Genomic DNA, 20,826 nt, shown 5'->3' on the forward strand with positions numbered 1-20,826 from the left:
CAGACACGAAGGTAGGGTAGTTAAAGCTGGGGGAGCCCAGAATATCTCAAACTCCCTAGGAGGTTATCCCTGTCCTTATATTATCTCTAAGTATGGCCAATCTTTTGCACTTTAATAGAACTGATTAAAGTAATAACAGATGAATAGTTCAGATAGTGTACCCCTGCTTCATGTTCATAACACTGCTTGTAAGCATATGTTAGTATTTGCCAAATGCTATGTTCAGCTTAGAGACTCCCAGCACACTGCTTACTTAGACTTCCTAAACTTAATTATCCATTTCTTATCAGTGCTCATAAAATGACATCCTTTAGTATCTGCTCTCCTAATGTGTAACTGAAGCTTTAGATACAACAGAACAGGGATTAATTAAGATAAAGTGATAACTAGTAAATAACCAGTTCTCTTGATGACACAAATATCCAGGAAGGAACCTTTGCAAAGAAACACCACTCCTCAGACTTAAATGAGAACATAAATTAGAGCCTGTGACTATTTCTTAATAAGAATTGAAAAAAGAACAGCAGGATGGGATGAATGAGTTCTAAAAGCAAAAGAAATGTTTACGAAAAAGAACAGCATTTGCATTCCTATTTGCCTGGGCCACTTGCCCCTTTTGTAACCTGATAAAACAAATGAGTCAATACAAATCAAGATGACTTAGTAGAAGAACAGCAAATGGCCATTGTAAAAGTAGAGGCCAGAGGAAAAGGGACGCCACAAAGGCCCCAGTCACGCAATTTTTTTTTTTTGCAAGCAGATTTAATGGGTGTGCTGTGGCCAGACACCTTTAGAGTCAGGCATGCCATTTTACTAAGAAGAGAAAACAGCAAGATCATGTCCAAAGGCAGTAAAGTAAAATGGAATCATAACTGAACATGTTACGAAGTTCATATTTTGAAAAGAAAATAGTAGAAAACTTTCACAAACTGTTTTTCATGACAATATGTCCATTCTACAAACATTTTTATGTGATAAACCAGAAATCTTATTTTTTCCTTCACAGACATGCTGCCTTGTTTTCATTGATTTACCCCGACTTTAAAAGGAGTCTTTGAGAAAACACTGAATAAACTGAAAATTTATGCAGTCCATATCCACTATCAGACAAATCACTGTAAAGTTTAATTTTTCCCCTTGCCTGTCTGACAAAACTGCAAGACAGCCAAATACAGGTGTTCAGATATATTCAGACAATGCTCTTTTTTCTCTCTCTCTTTCTAATATAATATTTTGTCATTTACTCTGTGAAAATATTATGGTTGGTAAAGTAAGATCAAGCAATAACTCTAATTTTTTAAAGCCTTTAAAGCAATTTTTTTGAGAAATATGGTAGTTTAGACAGCACATTTATTTAGTTTTAATTTTTGTGCTGTCATACATCAGCACTGAAGTCCTGATTTAGAACACATGCAGCTTGCCTTTGAAGTTTTGGCTGTTTCTTAACAATGGCAAAAAAAGATATAAAGAAATTAAACAGCACCAAAAAAAATCATAAAACAGGGCTTTTGTGCTCTTGATTTATATATTGTTTTTATGTCTGTTTAAAAAAAAGCTTTATTCTCAATAATCTTTCATGGGAAGCTTTATTCTGACATACCTTCATCTAAGCCTTTTCTTCTTTGCTGACCTTTCTTTTCTCCTTCCTATCCTCTCAAGTCTCTGAACACTACTTTCTAATATCTTTTCCATTCAGTAGCAAAATGAGTTTATTGGAATTCTTATGAAAACCAAAAGAGTAGAAAATGTGCAAGTGATATGCTAAACTAATACTTTTGGATGAAAGCAATAAATATTCTAAGTAAACAGGATCTCCAAATAAAACAGATATTTTCTGCTAGTGCTTGTTGGACTCTCCTTCTGGGCTGTATATGTGCAGTGGCATACATGGTTCTTTTGGTTACACAACATCGGCATTTTCCAAGGAAGTGCATGAAAGCTGATAGTTGCCATTGTTCATTTTTGTCCAATGTGTTGTAATGAATATGATTCAATGCCATATTTATTTGTTCTCTGGCCAGCTTCTTCCTGTTTTTCTCTCTCCCTTTCAGTTCAAGGATAAAATTGTTGAAACAACAAGAACACCACAACTGGCTTTATAGTTTTTCTCCTCCTTAGGGTCTTCCATTCCGTGGAAAATTTTAGTGCATACTAGCGTCATCTAAAGGTACCAACACCAGCTGCTGCAAAGAATGGTTTAATTGCAGTCTACCTACCAAACATATTGAAAGCAAGTTCTGAATGGACCAAGTCCTGAAGGTGTTGAGAGTTTTGAAGAGCATTAAACCTGCTCCCCCCTCCATAATTCTTGTCAGCCCAAATACATATGTATACAGGACCAATCTGTATGTGTAGAAAATATGTGCAGGCTATTTATGATAGCTGAAGAAGCTGGAGAAGCAGGGGTTAACAAGGTTAACAAGGCAGCTGGACTTTGAGGAAGGTTAACACCTTCATGTTGGTAGCTCACTTGAAGATCTCCTCACACATGGTATCTCTTTCCTTACCTTCACCATCTCATCGATATGCTTAATCTCTGCATCCCTTCTAAAGTACTGCTTTCTGTTAACAGTGAAATAATGACAGATGCATCTGAGGCAAAAGTTCTTTTTGTATCCCAGATCATTCCACAATACCACTCTTAAAAAATGTATGAAGAACTTGTGTAAGTTTTTTGCCAAATATTGATGGTTCTGCAGTTCCTTTTATTTTTATGGCATTTAACTATCCATTTTAGCATACTGATTTGTGTTAACAGAAGGTTCACTTATCATTTCATTTAATTTCATATTCCATCGATGACCTTTCTACATATTGAAGCAAATACTCTTGGAGAGGAAAAGAAAAACCCCTTGATTTTAACATTTGTCAGGGTTATTCTCCCCTACCTTTAAGCACGCAAAAAGTTAGCTGTCTTGCCTTTGCTACTCCTCCAGGCTAATTACTTCTCAGTGGGGAGAGAGGAGTATCCCCAGAGGGATCCGTTGCACCAATTTTCAGAAAGGAGGAAGATCTTTTTGGATCTCTGTATCAAAATCTCTGATCAATACACCTCTCTGTATTGCCTCTCATGGACAAATCTGGACTCGGTAAGACGTATAATGTTTCGAAAGTCAAACTTTGAGAGGGGAAGCTCATTTATGGCTCCAAAGACTACATACATCCAGGCAGGTAAAATATGCTTCCATCTACCAGGGTCATGCTTTGGCACTGTGAACATAGCATGCTCAGTGAGAAGTTTCTTAGGTAAATACAAAATGAAAGATAAATGCATTTAAATTAGGTAGACGATGCTACTGTTAATGCCTCAATAAAAATTACTCTTGACAGAGATATTGTATGTTACAGAGCCCTGCCTGTTTTATTTAAGCAACTTATAATACTAATATAATCATACAATATTAGTATGTTATTTATATAGTTACTAGGAAATTATTTAGAAAATATTTTCTATATAATAATACTATCTAATATATTTATAATAATTATTCAAATCTCAAGCTAGCAGGGGTATTTTTATACAGAAACCGTGGAAATGGTGTAGAAATCATGTTTGCTCTACTTCTAATGCACAAGAAGTCATATTACTATGTTGCAATAAAAACATTTTTAGCTTTAGAGCTGATTCATCTATGAATATCTAGTAGAACATTCCCTGATTCATAAACTTTGAAAATAATTGTATGCACACAGAGAATTTCTATGCCAAATTTGTTCCACTAATCCCAGTAATCTTTCCTCAGACTTACACTTCTTTGGACTCAAAATATTTGCTATTCTATCAACTCATTTTGTACCTCACTTTCTTTGTCTAGGACATACATTATCTGCTCTTTTAAGCTCTGCTCAGTACTTAGTCTATCTCCCCTAGCACTTTTTAGTCCACTGTTCTTTTCCCTTGAGTATAGTGGCACTTCTCCGCTAATAACATGACAAAAATTGGTAAGTGGTATGAGTTTATCAGGGTGTCTTTTAGATATCCCAGAAAAAAAGGGAACTTGTCCATTTGTCCTGGTGTTTTAGAAGTTAAACCACCCAGTGAAAACAATCATTCCATCCTGGATATCTGATGTCCAGCCTCCTCATCCTCACGCCTGGGATTTCCCAGGCTGAAACACCGGAAAATCTCCTCCTCCATCATGAATTAATTTGCTGCTCTCAAGCCCTTTCTTTCACATTAGCAGTTGACATATCTCTAAACAGTGCTACCATAAATATCTATACTCCTTCAAAAAGGAGACATTTGAGAGAGTGAAATGATTGTTCAGAGAGATAAACTGAAGCAAATGAAAATCAAATCTCTAGGGACATGGGCTCCGAGACTGAAATTTGCACAGATTGATCTCCCGAAGGCAGCAAGTGATAAAAGTCTGAAACTAACACAGAAGGAACAGTTCAGTAACATAGTGATATAATAAAATAGATCAGGGAATATTTCTGTAGTAGTAAGAGGCCTTTCCTCTGAACTTTTTTGATTGTACACTTATTTCTGATGTTATTCTGAAGCAGTCTACTAATTGTGCATCAGTTTTCTTAGAAGTTAAGGAAACATTCACAGCAAATCAATATATATCCCAGATACTTTCTTTCACTGGAGTTTTAATAAAATAAAGAGTAAAACCAGGCACTGAGCAAAGATGGTGGTATTCAATGGACTAAATTAGGTAGTTGAGTCACGATGACAAGAAGGATGGGCAAATTTTGAAGAAAAAAGTAGGTTACTCAAGACATAATGCTTGACATCTGGTTTATGATGCTCTAATTGTCAGTAGTCAGCCAAAGCCAAAAGGACGTTTTTCAGACGAAATATATCTAGAACAGTGCTGACTGCTTACTCAAATATATTATCATAGTTTCTGCTTTAAGCATATGCCCTACCTTGGAATAGAAAATATTTTCCACCTTCTCTCTTAAAAACACTGAGTTTAGGTCTGACAAGTTCTGATGCTCAGTGGTCACCATGCTAGAGGTGGCTGTATAAGTGGTTATGCTATAGGTATAACCCTTGTAATAAGATGGCCAGTTCCATTAAAATGAATTATAAACTTTTCTTTGAACATAATGAAATATAATAAAAAAGCAGACCAATCAACTTTGTCATTTTGAAAATCTTATGCAAAAATGCAAATAAGCAGTACCTTTTTTACTTTTCCTTTCTTTTTTTTTAAGCATGAAATGCAAATTGGAATAAAGAAAATCTTATTTGGTCTGAATGGAAGACATTCCTCTTATTTCAAATTCTAAATTTTCTTTTCTTTTCTTTTCTTTTCTTTTCTTTTCTTTTCTTTTCTTTTCTTTTCTTTTCTTTTCTTTTCTTTTCTTTTCTTTTCTTTTCTTTTCTTTTCTTTTCTTTTCTTTTCTTTTCTTTTTTCTTTTCTCTTTTCTTCTCTTCTCTTCTCCTCTCCTCTTCTCTTCTCTTCTCTTCTCTTCTCTTCTCTTCTCTTCTCTTCTCTTCTCTTCTCTTCTCTTCTCTTCTCTTCTCTTCTCTTCTCTTCTCTTCTCTTCTCTTCTCTTCTCTTCTCTTCTCTTCTCTTCTCTTCTCTTCTCTCTTCTCTTCTCTTCTCTTCTCTTCTCTTCTCTTCTCTTCTCTTCTCTTCTCTTCTCTTCTCTTCTCTTCTCTTCTCTTCTCTTCTCTTCTCTTCTCTTCTCTTCTCTTCTCTTCTCTTCTCTTCTCTTCTCTTCTCTTCTCTTCTCTTCTCTTCTCTTCTCTTCTCTTCTCTTCTCTTCTCTTTTTTCTTATTTTCTTTTCTTTTTTCTTTTTTCTTTCTTTTTCTCCTTTCTTTTCTTCTTTTCTTTTTTTCTTTTCCTTTTTCTTCTTTCCTTTCTTTTTATTTCTTTTTTCTTGATTTCCCAACTTCATTATGACTGTAACAGAGTACTAAATTTGATCAGAGTCAATTTCCAATTATTTTTTGAAAGCACTACATAAAAACTTATCTTCATTAAGTGCCACTGGCAGTTCAGCATCACATAACTAATCAGAATTCAGTAGCTTCACGTCAATGTGATGCCTCAAGTTCAAAGGGGACAAAGACATCCTGTTTGGTGTTTTGTTTCACTCAAGCTATTAAAACTCCACAGACCCTCTTAAGTGTTTCTTAAAGCAATCTTCTTTACTCTATCAGTAACATAAGACATTATAAAAAAAGGTCCATTTAGATAATTTTCAAATTTGTAATGTGATTTGAAAAAAAAAAACCACCTGAATTGGAAGCACTGAAACTCTATGTGAATAAAAACACTTCAGAACTATTACTTTTTTCCACATCCCTTAAAGATCTTCAACTTTTGTGACCATGATGTTTTTCCTCAAAAGCCATGCTGGGAAATTCCCAGAGGTGTGCACTGTGTGTGGGAATATATGCACCCAAAAAGGGTCAAAAGAAAAAAATTACATAGTTCAGAACATATGCCCTGTCGTCATATATATTCTACAAAGCTATAGCTGATGCAGTTAACACCACTAGAAAAATAAATGTTTGTTTACAAGGTCATATAAATACCACAATTGTTTGATAACTAATTCCTTTGATGTAGCATATTTGTTAATTAAATCACAAGTTTTGAAATTACATCTTATTACTTGATAAATGGATTTTCATTATTGTTTTTCCCAGGGCTTGATGCAGGTTAAAGGGGGTTGCTTACTCAAATATTTGAGTGAATGAAAAATTAACCTGTGCATGTTGGCTTCTGAAGTTTCAACAATACTAGGTTCCACTTTACCACTTTTACTTCTGTGATAACATGTTTTGAAACATTGGACATAATTATGCAACTATTTCAAAGCTGACAAAATTTCTTGAAATTCCTTGTAAATTTGTTAGTACACAGAGCAGTCGTATTCAAAACCAATTTTACTGCATATCTTTTCCTGTAGGAACCATAAAAATATGCTTCTATAACTTTCAGGTGAAAATAAAGAATTCCCGAGACAACAGATACTGCCTTTTTTAACAGAAATAAAATAGATACAAATAATAACAATTGGATTTGACTTGTTAGTAGTCAATACCTCTTCTCTAAAAAAAAAAAAAAAGATATACAGGTAATTTTTTCCATTGTTTTGGAGAAATTTAAATTTTTAACAGAAATAAATAATAATTCTGTTTGTCTTTAATTTAAAAAGAAATATACTATACAAAAATTTTCAAAATAAGACAAATTTGTGGATATATCAATTTTTATTGACATTTATATATATATATAATTTTAAATTGATAATTTCTTTTGACAGCATAAAAATACTATGCAAAACAATTTATTTTTTGCAAACCTTCAACTTTACTTAATAAGAAGATGAAGCAGAAGAACATGCACAATATACCTAAACTGCAATCACAAATGGAAACCTAAATTATATGGAAATACATGTGAGTGATCATATTTTCATAAAACTAAATCACTGAATTCATATCTGATGTTAATTTATCATATTAGGAAAATAATTTAGAAAGCCAGCACATTTAAAACCTCTTCATTGTATTGAAGGATTATTAAATGGAACAGCTTTATTTTATTTTGCTTTTGGAGAATGCTAATCCATTTTAAGTAAGTAAAAAATATTTAGAAACCAGCTAGCACTAACAAACTGCCTCTGAATGGATGCAATGCCAGAAGCCAAAAGAGAGAACCTTTTTTTTTTTTTTAATGAGAGGAATCTAAGAAAAAGGGATAAGACTTTGGATCAAAGGAAACAAATATTTAATTAATTTACCATCATAAACAGAAACCATGAAGTGATTTTTTTATTAACTAGCAATATTTTGTTGTTCTGAATACTTAGCTAATTTTAGTTTCTTCTTCCAAAGAAGAAGAACTTCCAAGATCTGTCCCTTGGTCCATTTTAGTGTATATGAATCATAATTGATGATGGAGAGAAAAGAAGGAATCTGAAGTAAATAAATTACTACTAAATTCATTTCAGATGGATTTATTTTACAGTAGAACTGCTCCTATTCCTTTCCAAATTAATTCTACAAAACTTTAGTGAGTATTTCTCATGTGAATATGCTTTTGAAGAGTTTGTAGCATGTTTTTGTACCATATTAATATTTACAATGCAAAATCTGTCCTGTAAACATTACTTATTTCAGTAAATCTTAATTAGGTTGGTGGAGTGGTCTCAATCAATAGGACTGCTCAAAGTGAGTAAAAGCTTGTGGGATTAGGACCGACATTCTTGCATTTCCAGAAATTTTATGGCAATTAGTTGGTATAAGCAAGAACAATTTCCTCAAAGACAGCCACCATCACCACTCCCCAAAACAACAAAGGTAATAATTTTTTTTTTTTTTAATGTGCCAATGTTGGCAACATGCACCATTTTATTGCAGCTTTCATTGTATTCAGTGTTTGCATTAAACCTATTATAATCAGGAGACTGTAATGGAATCTGAGTGTTCAGTTGATAAAAAACATGACTGCAGGGAAAAGCTTAAATATGAAGGAATGGTGTCCTGGGAACTCCAAAAATAAATTTGAGTAGCAATTTAATAGCTCTCACAATATTTTTGACTTCTAAAGCAGTGGTTTTTTAACTTCTAGAAATTGGTAGTACTGACATTCTGTTTGAACAATTACTTAAGATGCAAGCATCCTTGTATGGTGATGCATAATATGCAACTTCTTGAAACTACTACTATGAATTGATGTTTGAGTTTAATCACATAGGTAGGCACAAAAATGTCCCTTTGCTCACAAGTAATTAACATACCTGTTATAAGATCTATTTTAATAATTTATTTTCTTTTAGACAGTAGTACCTTGAACTTAATGTTTTAAATTTTATTTTATATGTTCGCTTGGGTTAAAAAAAAAAAACAAACACAACAGCTACTAAGACAATTGCTGGGATCAAAGCTAAAAATACCAAGAAAGTCTCTTCAGATTAGAGACTTGTGCTGATACCAGTCAGACCGAAAGTGTACTTGATACTGGGGTAGTGTGAAAAAGATGAGTTTGCAGACAGCAAAAACAGATGGCCCCTTATCACCCCATGGGGCTAAACACACAAAAGCAAACTTCAGAGACTCCTTACCTTTACCTTGTCTATCTCTATCAGGAGACACTGTTATATTAAGGGTTATTGCCTCTCTAGCCCTCCCTGTGATCAGCTTTTGAAGTCCATGGCCAAGAGGCCAGTGTGAGAATATCACCTCAGATAAGAGGTGTTTGCTCTGTGAAATATTCAGGACAGGAATCCATGGAGCCCATGACAGTTCAGCAGGGAACCACAAACTCCAGCTAATATCTTCTAATCCCCTGTTGGTTTGAGAACTACCCACCATAAAAAGCATAACTGTCTGTTTATTTCCACAGGCAAGAGATAATGTCTTAAAGTTACAGTCTGCCTTAACTAGTAGGGATGTGAAGCCCAAAGAAATGAACCATCCAAGCTCATAATCAAAATTGTCTGTGATCCCTTCTTCTCTGCCTAATGAGATGTAAACATTTTGGCTGCTGTCTCTTTTGAAAGATATTAATCAATCTATTGGTTAGAAATCACAAAGGATAGTCCGGTCTTCAAATTACATGCCTTCTTTTATAGCATTTTGAAGCTGTGAACAATATGTTAAAAATTTTCCCATGGCGCAACCAAGTAAATACTTGTGGCACATTTCTATTTATTACAGAGAATAGTTAAATTCTAAGACATCAATCATGCTCTTCCACTAAAGACTTTACAAATTCCCAAAGACAAGCCTAATTCCCAATGCAACGATGCTATAAAAGATCAGACACATTGTTATGGAGAAATCCACATTTGGAGATGTCTTTCAACAATTTTCTCTCAGGATCCAATCCTGTGGAAGGCACATGCAAGTTGCTGAACACTGCGTCAAGCTCCATTAGTTTCAAAACGGCCCGAAAAGCTTATATTTAATTTGCTGTATTTAAATTGCAATCTGACAAGATTAATACTGCCTATGCAAAAAAATACTTTGCTCTTTCCTTTCTTCTACTAAGTGACAGTGTTTTGGTTTTAACAAGGAAAAAGATTTCATAAGTTTAACCAAAATGAGAGAAGATGCCACCAATTTTACCATTATTGCATCCTTCACATCAGTTTTTGTCATTAGCCAATGTCACTACCGTAGCATGAAAGAAAACATAACAGGAGGTAGGTGAAGAGATGAGGGAAGATGACAAAAAAGGGAAAATAATTCTTAATGGTTCTGTAGATCCTCTTTTTTTCCCATTGTGATCTATCCTCTGCTCTGTTCCCAGCAATTGCCCTAAATCAAGGAACAGGCACGTGATGTATTCTGCAGATGGATCGGCACTGTATATCTGAACACAGCATACAGGTGGTTTTTCACTTGTACGAATTAGTTAACTAGCCAGCAGACAGATTTTCTCTTTGTGAGGTGGGAGTGGGAGGGGAAAATGGAAATCTCTCCTGGCTCATTTGCAGAAAGAGAGATCAAGCAAAAGCAAAAAAGCAGGTCAAATCACTGCTTATTTATTAATATTTCTAATTGCACTTCCTTTCTGTTCGGGTAGACCCTTTCTGGAAGATACACCAGTTAGGCAGACAGTCATTGAAAACACTGGGCAATAACAAAATTACTGCTAAGATTTCTGAATCCTTCAGATGTGTTTTAAGTATGTATTCCGTTGGACATGAGTGCCCTGAAGTCTGAAGATGAGGATTTTCCTAGCTTCAGTAAATGAGGTGAATTGTTCACTCTCTCCTCTTGGTTCAAATCCATAGTCCAAGCCATTGACACAAGCTTACTTGACAGTATGTGAAAGCAGATTCCTCAACCAAACCTTGGAACTTTTCTGAATTTCTCCAAGTATTAATCCCTTCTTTAAAGGAAAAAAAAAAAAAAAGACTTTCCTCCTCTACGTTCACCTTTGCCTTTGTCTTTTACTATGCTATGTCCTTGAGAGGACACTAATTTTTTACAGTGAATTCCAATCTCTGCTCAATATCCGCAGGAGCCAATAGACTGCTCTTCCTCACAAAATATGATTTCTGAAATTTTCTGCATTTCATATTCATAATGTAAATGTAGTGTACACAAAAATAATGTACCAGATGCTGGGGTTACTGGCAAATAATTCACCAATATCTTGTACTGCAAGAGCAAATTTAAGGAGTACAAATGCAGGAGTAAATACAGCATAATCTAATTTGTGAGACTGGGCAATCCAATGGGCATGTCCAAACTATAGGATATGGCAATGACTGCTGTGGGATAGGAGGAAAAAGAAACCAAACAGTTTTCTTTCTCCCAATAAATCCTATGAAAATAATCATTCTGAGTGTTGGTCACCAATGAATTTGTCATCTCTTTTGATGCCTTTTGTATTGTACCAAGCTACCATTTAATTAGTATTCAAGAAATCACTCCAGAGAAAATCCAAATTTTCCTTTCCAAAGTGAACAACTGGAAGCAAATTCTTGATGCTGCATTTTCTTGCTGCCAGTCACTCGGTACCACGTAGTTTCCAAGAAACAAAAGGAACAAAAAGAACATTTCTGATACAAATGAGAAGACTCCCCTTTGAAAAACTGTATCAATGATATTTCTCCAAGCTATCTCCGATGCTTTTAGCTCTGAGTCAAAAACCCAAGATCTATCCTGCCAGATAACCATCTTATCACCTCAAGTACCACAAAGATAACCAAATTATGTTAAAAAAAAAATCAAATCTCTGAACTCAAAAGAATTCAGACAAGAAGCGATCTGTGGCAATTGAGGTAATTTAACAGTTTTCTGCTATCCAAAGGTATTCTACACAATCTCTTCCTTTCTCTACTGCCCCAGCACACATTGGTCCCTCCATAATCTGATTCAGCTTCATAGCCCAACAGAAATCTCTCCACTTTTTTGACTAAGTTTTCTGATGGATTGACGAGTTAATGCTGAATGCATTTACAAAGAGATCTGACAGAACCAGAGCCAGGCCAAGGTAAGTAACAGACAACTCAGAAGGGGAACCACCCTTTTGTGTGGTAATGAGCTGCTGAAACTAGACTCATAGGCCATCAGTGCCAGACTTACCAAGATCACAGCTTCTTGTGCTGATAGTTGAGTAAAAAAGACTTTCTTGCTTGTGAAGAGATTAGACATGGCATCATAACAGCTTGCAATGCTATTTTTAGAAACTTGGACTGTATTAAAACAGCTACCAGGCCAAAATTATTATTCTCTTTAGTCAGCTGTCAATTTGCAAGGACTCCTTTTGCCTGCTTTCCTTTAACATATACCTATTACTTTAGCCCCATTAGTCCCAGTTAGGATTCTTTTTTGGAGTCAAGTGTCAGGGAAGTCTTTCAGAGAGTCACAAGAAAGTGCAGTCCCTACCAAAATACATGACAATCACTCTACCCTGAACAACTCACAGTCCGTCCAAGATCCTGTCCAGTAGAGAGTTACAATATTATTTGGGGACTTCTTTAGAAAGTAAGTAGTTCCAGGAAAAAAAACAAACAACCCAACAAACACGTATATCATTCCTAATACTTGAAATACTCAGAATAGTCACACAAAATATTTTAGAAACAGCAAAGCTGGCACATGGCTAGCTTTCATTCTGAAACTTATCTGAAGTACCAGGCTTAGACCTTAAGAAGTTCTGCATTTGAATTCAGCAATATGCAGTTCTAGCATTATCCTTTGGTCTGTGTCTAACAGATATACTATACATGACACACAGTGGGAAACTGAAAAGAATTCCAACACATGGCAGGATAGTTGTGAAGACTCAAGAAAAGACTGGTCATTGAAGAGAAATGTCATTAATTTATTTTTGCATGAAGCCTCTAAGGTCTGAGTGTGCTATGGTATACCTAATTGTAAGGATGCCATATATTTAGAAGTCTCATTTAAAGCCTTCCAGTGATGGCTCATACACCATACTAGATCATTTATTTCAGCAGTCAGTCATCTCCTTATTAAAACTGTGCACATTACTTCTGAATTTGCTTATTCCCAGATGCTAGGTATTTTATCTTTTTATAGCATTTTATGTTACACTGAGAGATCTTGTTACCAAAAATCATTACTCCCCGTGGGAAATTGGAATGGAAATGTGAAGGGCAAAGCAGAGACCAACAGGATAGGCACCCAAGTTCAACCTGTTACTCTTATTTGTATTCTGAGAAGTATCAGGTTCAGCCACGTGGTGGAAAAAAAATTTTCCCCCTGGAGTTAAAAAAAAAAGGTAACTCCCAAGGGGGTGGTGTCACTTGATGTGGACCCAATGAGCGCTCCTGCAAAATATAAACATATCACAAGCAGACTGGAAAAGAAGGTTGATCTGGTAGTTGTTGCAGAGAGTAGGCATGTTCTGAAGCCACAAGGAGAAGAGGCAGGAGCCCCGTTGGGAACAGTGTTAAACTGGGCCGAGTTCTGTAGCTGAGAGCTGGAGGAGTTTCTCCACTGTAAGCAGCAGCAGGAGATACTGAAAAGTGGTGGTAGAGCAGCAGTAAATGGAGGCTGTGGCTGAAAGCCAAGAGATAAGAAGAAAGCATACAGCTAAGCAGAGAGACAGAGATCTCTAATGGAGAGAGAGAGAGAGAACTAAGCTCTACGGACAGAGTTTTGGGGTAAGAACTGAACCAAACCCCCCGAAACCCTTTTGAGACCCCTCCTTGAAGGAGGACATGGACTCCTACTTGAGAGGAGTCTTGGAGTGCTGCAGCACTTGAGCTAAGAAGCTCAAGACATCCCAGAGCTGGATTGGGACGGCCAGACGGAATGCGGAAGGGGTGACCTTGGACACCCCCCCCTGCTGCTGCTGCCAAGCTGGCAGCCTGAGACAGAGCACAGGAGCTCTGATAGAACTCTTGAGGCAAAGGCTTACAACTGAAAGCTGCCCCAGACGTTCTGACTCAGAGGTAAACCCCCTGAGGAAAGGGACCATCACGAAGACCCCTGCACTTCGTGATACGACGTGGTGAAGCGACCTTTGTCCCGTCTAATTCGCAGTCCACGAGAGAGAAACCTTCGCTTGGAGTCGAAGGGCCAAGAGGGGTGAAAGAAGACCCCTCTTGTGTGTAATGGAAGAGATCCATTACACACTACAACAGTCCAGCTACAGCTGCTGCATGGAAGAAGAGAGGCTGCTGCTCTGAAAGTGGAAAGGATCTTTTCCCTTCTGGACTTTTATTAGAGGGAGAAGAGATTGATCCATTGTAAATATTGATTTATCATAGGAGAGATAGTTAAGATTATGTATATGATGTATTGTAATATTTATTTGTACAGTGATTGTAATACAATCCCCTTCCCCCCATGTTGAGTCTTGTGTTGTGTCTGGAAAACCCATCTCACACTGGGGTGAGATGTGGGAGGGGGGCTTGGACTCAAGAATTGGATTTTAGGGGTCTCAAACCACAACAAGCCACAAGAAGAGATTCCTTAATGGAAGACCTGTTGGCTACATATAAAAAAAGCAGCCTTCTTTGCACATTAATTTCTACCACTTATGGTGACATATTCTTTGAAAATAACCTGGACTCCCTGAGGAGGGAAACTGCTCATAACTTTAGCACTTTTTTCATTGGTCCCATTTGAATAAAGTGTATTACAGCATAATGCAGGTTTTTATAAGTTAAGGGAGTTATTTTCTCAAATAAAAACATTAAAAGTTGCAAATCAGCTTAGATAAAGTCAGTTATATTCTAGACACTGGAGTAACTTTTCATTACAAATTTGGCATAACAGAAGACAAGTACCCAAAGAGACAAAATATCATTTACCCTTTAAATGCCCACAGTGGTATCCTTTCTTACTGCTAATTGCTGATTTTATTTTGCACTCTGGTGTCAAATAGCATCTTTGCAATAAGAGAATAAAACAACAAGAAAACTCCAGTAAATCATCATAGCCCTTAACAAATAAAGTGCTTCAGGAAGTTAAGTGCCTTGAAAAAAATCTTCATTCAGGCTTGACATTTTCCTATTTACTTTATTCTTTTTACGGAATGGTCATCATTTAACGAACAATTATCTAGAATATTTACTCTAACAGTAAAGTGATCTCGGTGACTTTAATGCAAGCATTATTCTAAGGGCTGTTCTATAAAACAAAGTAGGATAATGTTACATGGAGATCATTCAGCAGAGCTAAATTTAAAAACAGTGCTCTTACAAGATCTAACAACTTGCAAATTTATGACCAGATCTGGCAGTTTTTCTTTGGACTCATCCACTATGTAAAATTCAAATACTGTGATAATACCATACATTTTAGCAGATGATATAAAAATTAACTGTAAAATAAAGCACAAAATGTATCATCTCTATCTTCTGATGATCTATCTAAGGATCATCAGGATAACAGGAAAAAGTAGATTCATACTGTTTAGGTACTTCCTTACTATTCTTAACATAAAATTCCTTTATTCCTTTTATTTCTTCTGCCAATATTTTTCCTATATTTTATTGCCAATACAATTTTTAGTACAAATTGCAAAGGCAGTTGGAGAAATAGATTTACTTAGGGCAAGTTATCTGAAACGTACATTAAGACAGGAAAGACTCAAAATTCCCTTCCAATCTTCTTAATACTATCTCTTTTTTTCCAATGAAAAAAAAAATTAGTTAGTTCATTACTAAATGTGACTGGAGATAAATTAGGCAAGTGAGATATATCCAAGCTCTGCAATCATCACTGATCTCAGCTGGCCAGATTCCACCCTACAGCCTTCTAGAGGAGCTGAGGGTCACCTCACTGTCAGAAATCTTGACATTCACATCAGACTCATGGATTTCAAATCAGCTGCAAAAACATATATGATTATTTTGTTGCTGACACGTTTGTTTACCAATCAGAAGTGGCAACTTCTCAGTAAGTAAGACTGCATGTCAATATAGAAAAAAACTAAAATTCTGGGTTAAAGCAGATTATAATTTATAACTCAAACTGTGCAGATTTAGTAGAACTTTTTTTCTGTAATCACCTGCTATATGTTTACTCCAAGGCTGTAATTAGTTCAATCTGTTGTCTTCATCCTATGGTTTTTACTTGGGAAGGCTGATTGGTTAATCAGCCTTTTTCTCTTTGATTGTACTTTGAGGGAAAGATATAAATAATTCATTTTCAAGCATCCATTTGCTTCCTAACTCTCTTTAACAGCAATGTTAGTAGCCAAGGACCCATATTCACTCCTTTGATGACAATATCTCCCTAATTTATAAGTGTAAAGTTTGTATTAAGTCACAGAAATCAGAAAATTCAGTGTATTAAGTGTACACAAAGGGCTAAGGATTTATAAAAAACAATATTTAAAGGTTAAGCTTTACCTTGCACTTACTTGTTTGGTGCATAATTTCTAATTATTACAAACCAATTATATTAAAACTTTGCATGAATATCTATTTTTAGTCTTTAATATGAAAGTTCTCTTTGGACCTTATTTTTTTTAATAGACTTATTTTTTTCTGCATACCACATACAGTATGCTATGTTCCAAAATGGTATGGTGGAATGTGGAGAATTTTGTTTTGGGGAAATAATAAATTCCTCTGGCTCTGTACAAAAGGCTTTATTCATCCCTCAGGTGCGTGATCATTATCTGGGTCTATCTTGGCTTTTCCCTTAATTTAAACAAGAGCCACCTACTGTAAATCACTTTATTTGCTTACAGACACATGTGCAGCAGCAGATGTGTACCTTCTAATATTAAAAAATATATTATGATTTCAGTTTTTAAAAAAGTTATAAAGTTAATTAATTAACTCATGAATGAAAATTAACACTAATTCCAATGTCAAACAGTTTTTCTCTGCTGCAATTTCTAGTAAAGTTGTTGAAGCTGCTATGCCAGAATATTACATATGCCAATGCATCTCACTGGAGCATCACGCATCCTTAAGGGACACGCAGAATTCCTTCTCAGCTGCTAAATACAGATAGTTATTACAATGAGACTCAACAAAATATCTGTTTTGTACCAGTTGAAAGCTCATCTCCCCACCTTATAAGCTCATGGAATGATGCCTCTGACCAGGCATCATGTTATACTAAAGTCATAATACACAGGGAAATTATATCAAACATACATACAGCCTTCTATATTTCTTTCCTCTCTAGTGCAACCACTGCACTGAACTGAAAAGCTGTGCTAAAACTCAATAGGTCTTACTTGCAACCACAGGGATATTCCCTTTCCAACCCACTTGTGCATTAGCACCTGTTAAGTGTCTTTGGGTAGACCCTTGCACTGCTGTCTACATTCTCCCCTTCCACAGCACACCACTATGGAGAGTCACTCGAGTTCTCCATCAATCCTTTTGTCCTTGGTATTCAGGGGAACCTGTTGAGCATTCAGTGAGAATGAAAAAAAAAATACACATCTCTTCCCTGCACCTCCTGAGGCAAACAACAACTTTAGTCTACTGATCTGTAATAAAAGGCAGTTGTGCAGTGTTTTAAATGCCATTAGGTCTCATTAACTTCTCCAGACTTTTTCCAAGGCATTTACCATTAGCAGCAGAGATCCATATTTGATGTTGACATGGTATTATGGTACCTCTTGAGATGCACTGAATAAAAGTAGATATACTGAAAAAAATTATTCACAGCATTGCATTAGGAAACCATTTTGTGTTGTTCCATGGAAAGCAATTGATACATAGCGATGTTACAGTGCACATTACTGCACAGAGAGTTACAAGATCACCCAGCCTTGCTTAACATCCCAGGTTCAGAATCAGTTTGGCCACAATATCCTGTAAGAGCTAGTGATTTTGGAGTCCTACATATGAGACATGTCAGACAGACCTGTCTTTCAGAAAGTATTAAATCTCTGCCACAAACACACATTTTGGAAGATTGAAATGGACATCCAAATATTGAGACCCAACAGAGTAGTCTTTTAGAAAACCTTGGCCCTCGTAAACACTGATGTAATTCAGGATTAATGCCATGAAGCTGAAAAGATTACAATAACTAAAGAGCAATATGAGATCGGATTTATGCTTCCAAAGTCTAAAATCTTCAATATATATTTAAAGAGAAATAACTTACTCCAGCCTTTAGAAAATGGGGCCTATTGAAAGCATGAAACCTCTAAAATGTTATTTGAATGCCAGAAAAGTAATACTTTAAAAAGTCAAGACAAAAGTGCAAAGAGGAACAGAAAGGAGTGAGCCAGAAATGCTAACATGTTCATTTCCACCCTGTCCCGTGAGTTGGATGAACTCTGCAGCTCCATGGGCATCTCTGGGTATTAACTGATGGACAGTTCCTGCCCTCAGTGACACAGCTGTCATTTCACAAAACAGAGACATGGATGTAAACTGGACTTATGATAAGGTTCCTGACTAAAAAAATACCAACTCAGAAACATGTGCCTATGATGATACCTACATTTAGCTGTGACTTTGTACCCGCCCAGAGGAGGGTCGTGACCTTCTACAGCATCGAATCCTGCTGACACCAGGACAATCTCTGGATCAAACTCGTTGGCAGCTGGCATAATCACAGTCCTGTAGAGTGAAGAAACCCCAACACGTTAAAATCAAAAGAACTTCTATCTTCATGATATAAATTGTCACAATCACAAAAAAACCACAGAATAACATATTTTATTTAATTAAACCAATCTCCATGGTAGCTGTTCAAAACCAAGTCCAAGGCTTCAATTAATTTTTTTCTATAGTTACTTTTTTTTTTCTAAGACTGAGGGAAAAAAACGCAGGTACATGTGAAAGCCTCTAATATTACTTACACATCTGTGTCTGTTTTATCCTGCTGCCTATAAAAAGCTGCCTCTTCCAAGGAAGTGACTAATGGCTTACAGAGAGCTCTCAAAGCCTGAGTGGAAACCCGGACTGCTCCAGTTAGTGCGAACTTGGTGTAAATTTGAACTATAAATTTCTTTTGGGAAAATGTTTGCTTTCCAAACTTTTTTTTTACTTCTCAACATTTTTAAATGTTTGTCGAGGTGGGGGGTGACTCTAGCAAAGGAAAAACATGAAATTCCCTTAATCAAATCCAGACTATGTTGTCAAGCCTTTCCAAGGTCAAGCATAACAGGAATGTGACAACCACAAACTAGTGACAGCAACCCCTGCTGGTGTCAGGAAGATAATTCAGCTCCTCACAGTCACAAAGATTCCACTTCTTTAACCCCTTCCTTGACGAAATTATGTGGGGATATTTTATCGCTTTGATTTTGCCCTTCTCCAATCTCAAAGCATGAAAGATGTATTGAAGGAGAAGATAAACCCTTGCATTCTGCACTTCCACATGCCCTCTTTCAAGCTGAGTCCAAAGGGAAGGTGTAAGGACAGCTTTTACACTAGTTTGACAAACACTGAGCCTGCAGTGGCTGCGCTAAATCGAGGGATATCGCTAACATTAAAAGGCAAATACAGGAATGAATGTTCTATTACAAATAAATTAACTCAAGGAAATGCCAGTTGGTCTACACCAGACAGAATATGAAGATTAATTTTTTTCATGTGCAATGCCATTTGTTTGAGTTCAATGTTTAATAATTTACTTTATAATCAAGTTAGGCCAAAGAGATCATATTTTTATTGAAAGGTTTAGGTTTTCTGTGGTAAAAACAATAAAAATCACATTAAATATATTTTAACAATTCTCTGGGTTTTTCTTTAGTTTAGTTTTTGATCTGTGTTTTATAAACTTTATTTTGTTTCCCTCAAAGGTAATTTTATTATTAGGAAAATGTCGCCTTTACAAATTAGTCAAAAAAAAGAAAATTCAGGGTAAGCAAAAAGTCTTTGTCAGGGCACACAGCATTTCACTGAATACAGTTTTACATTAGGAAAAAAGAACGGAGGCAGTTTCAATTTTTTTGGTGATATTGCTGAAATTGCACCACAAATATCTGCAAGCATAGTGATATAATTTTTTTAATATTCCTTTCTTTAAATATGTCATTAATAGGCCTCTGCTGAAATATGGATTCCAATACTGAGCACTGGACTTCAAGAAGGACCTAGACCAACTGGAGAGACCAAAAGGAAAGAAACAAAAATTCAAAAAAACATAACCTAAGTGGATAAATAATAGAATCATAATTATTTGATTTACATAAAATGAGAATAAACAAGTCGACAAACTGTAAGTGGTTGTTGCAAGAGGAAATAAATAACCTGTACTGTAGCTACACTGTGGATAAGACCTGAAGCAGTTGCAGCAGAAAAGCTGTAATTCAGACACTGGAAGAAGCTTTTAATAGTAAGAATAGTTAATAATGTAAATAATATGTTTAAGAAAATTTCTTTTATTTTTTTTATAAAAGGTAAAACAAATATCCTTCAAGCTTGCTACAGTTCAAGCTGACATGGCCTTGAGGTAGGAGGTCAATTACTTCTCCTCTAGATTTTTTTCCTCTTTTTGCATGATGTATAACTATATAACACATGAAGTACACATACAAATACTTGCATTAGGCACTACAGTGACTGAACAGTTTTGCAGGATAATCTCCACAAAGTTAGGGAACAATATCAGGAATAAAGATCTCCTATGCAACCACATCTTATCTTATGTACATACCTTCTGATACTCTAATTATATGTTCATTGTCTGAAGCAACACATACTTTCCAAACTTCCCCACGTCTGCAACACATGTGGCATGGATCCTGATTACTGATGAGGACTGTGGCTGATACGTAATCTTCATCTGTCCCCATAGCACCATATATCTCATACACTGAAAGAAGGAGGGATTCTATGAAGAACCCTCCCTATCTGCAGCCACTTGAGCTTTTGCCCTCCTCCTCTCCATTCACATTTCCTTAAATTTAAGTAAGGCTCTGGTTTTTATTTCTTCATGTCAAACAAAGTGGCAGCACCACAGAGTACAGTATAGACTACGTTCAGGA

The 20,826-nt window shown here is 35.9% G+C and overlaps 1 protein-coding gene across 14 annotated transcripts in view; it reads right to left on the reverse strand.

The window, feature by feature from the left end:
* Positions 1-20,826, reverse strand: part of HDAC9 (histone deacetylase 9) — a 460,923-nt gene that overhangs the window by 42,204 nt on the left and 397,893 nt on the right. For 13 of the 14 annotated variants that reach the window (XM_032684266.1, XM_032684274.1, XM_032684321.1 and 10 more), the window contains one exon: positions 18,333-18,451. In XM_032684266.1, the coding sequence (XP_032540157.1) occupies positions 18,333-18,451 (119 nt within the window). Of the gene's footprint in view, positions 1-18,332; positions 18,452-20,826 lie in introns of those variants that run through there. The other variant, XR_004356384.1, reaches the window with a different exon arrangement.

The sequence above is a fragment of the Chiroxiphia lanceolata genome, chromosome 1 (assembly GCF_009829145.1).
Source record: "Chiroxiphia lanceolata isolate bChiLan1 chromosome 1, bChiLan1.pri, whole genome shotgun sequence".
NCBI classification, from domain to species: Eukaryota; Metazoa; Chordata; class Aves; order Passeriformes; family Pipridae; genus Chiroxiphia; species Chiroxiphia lanceolata.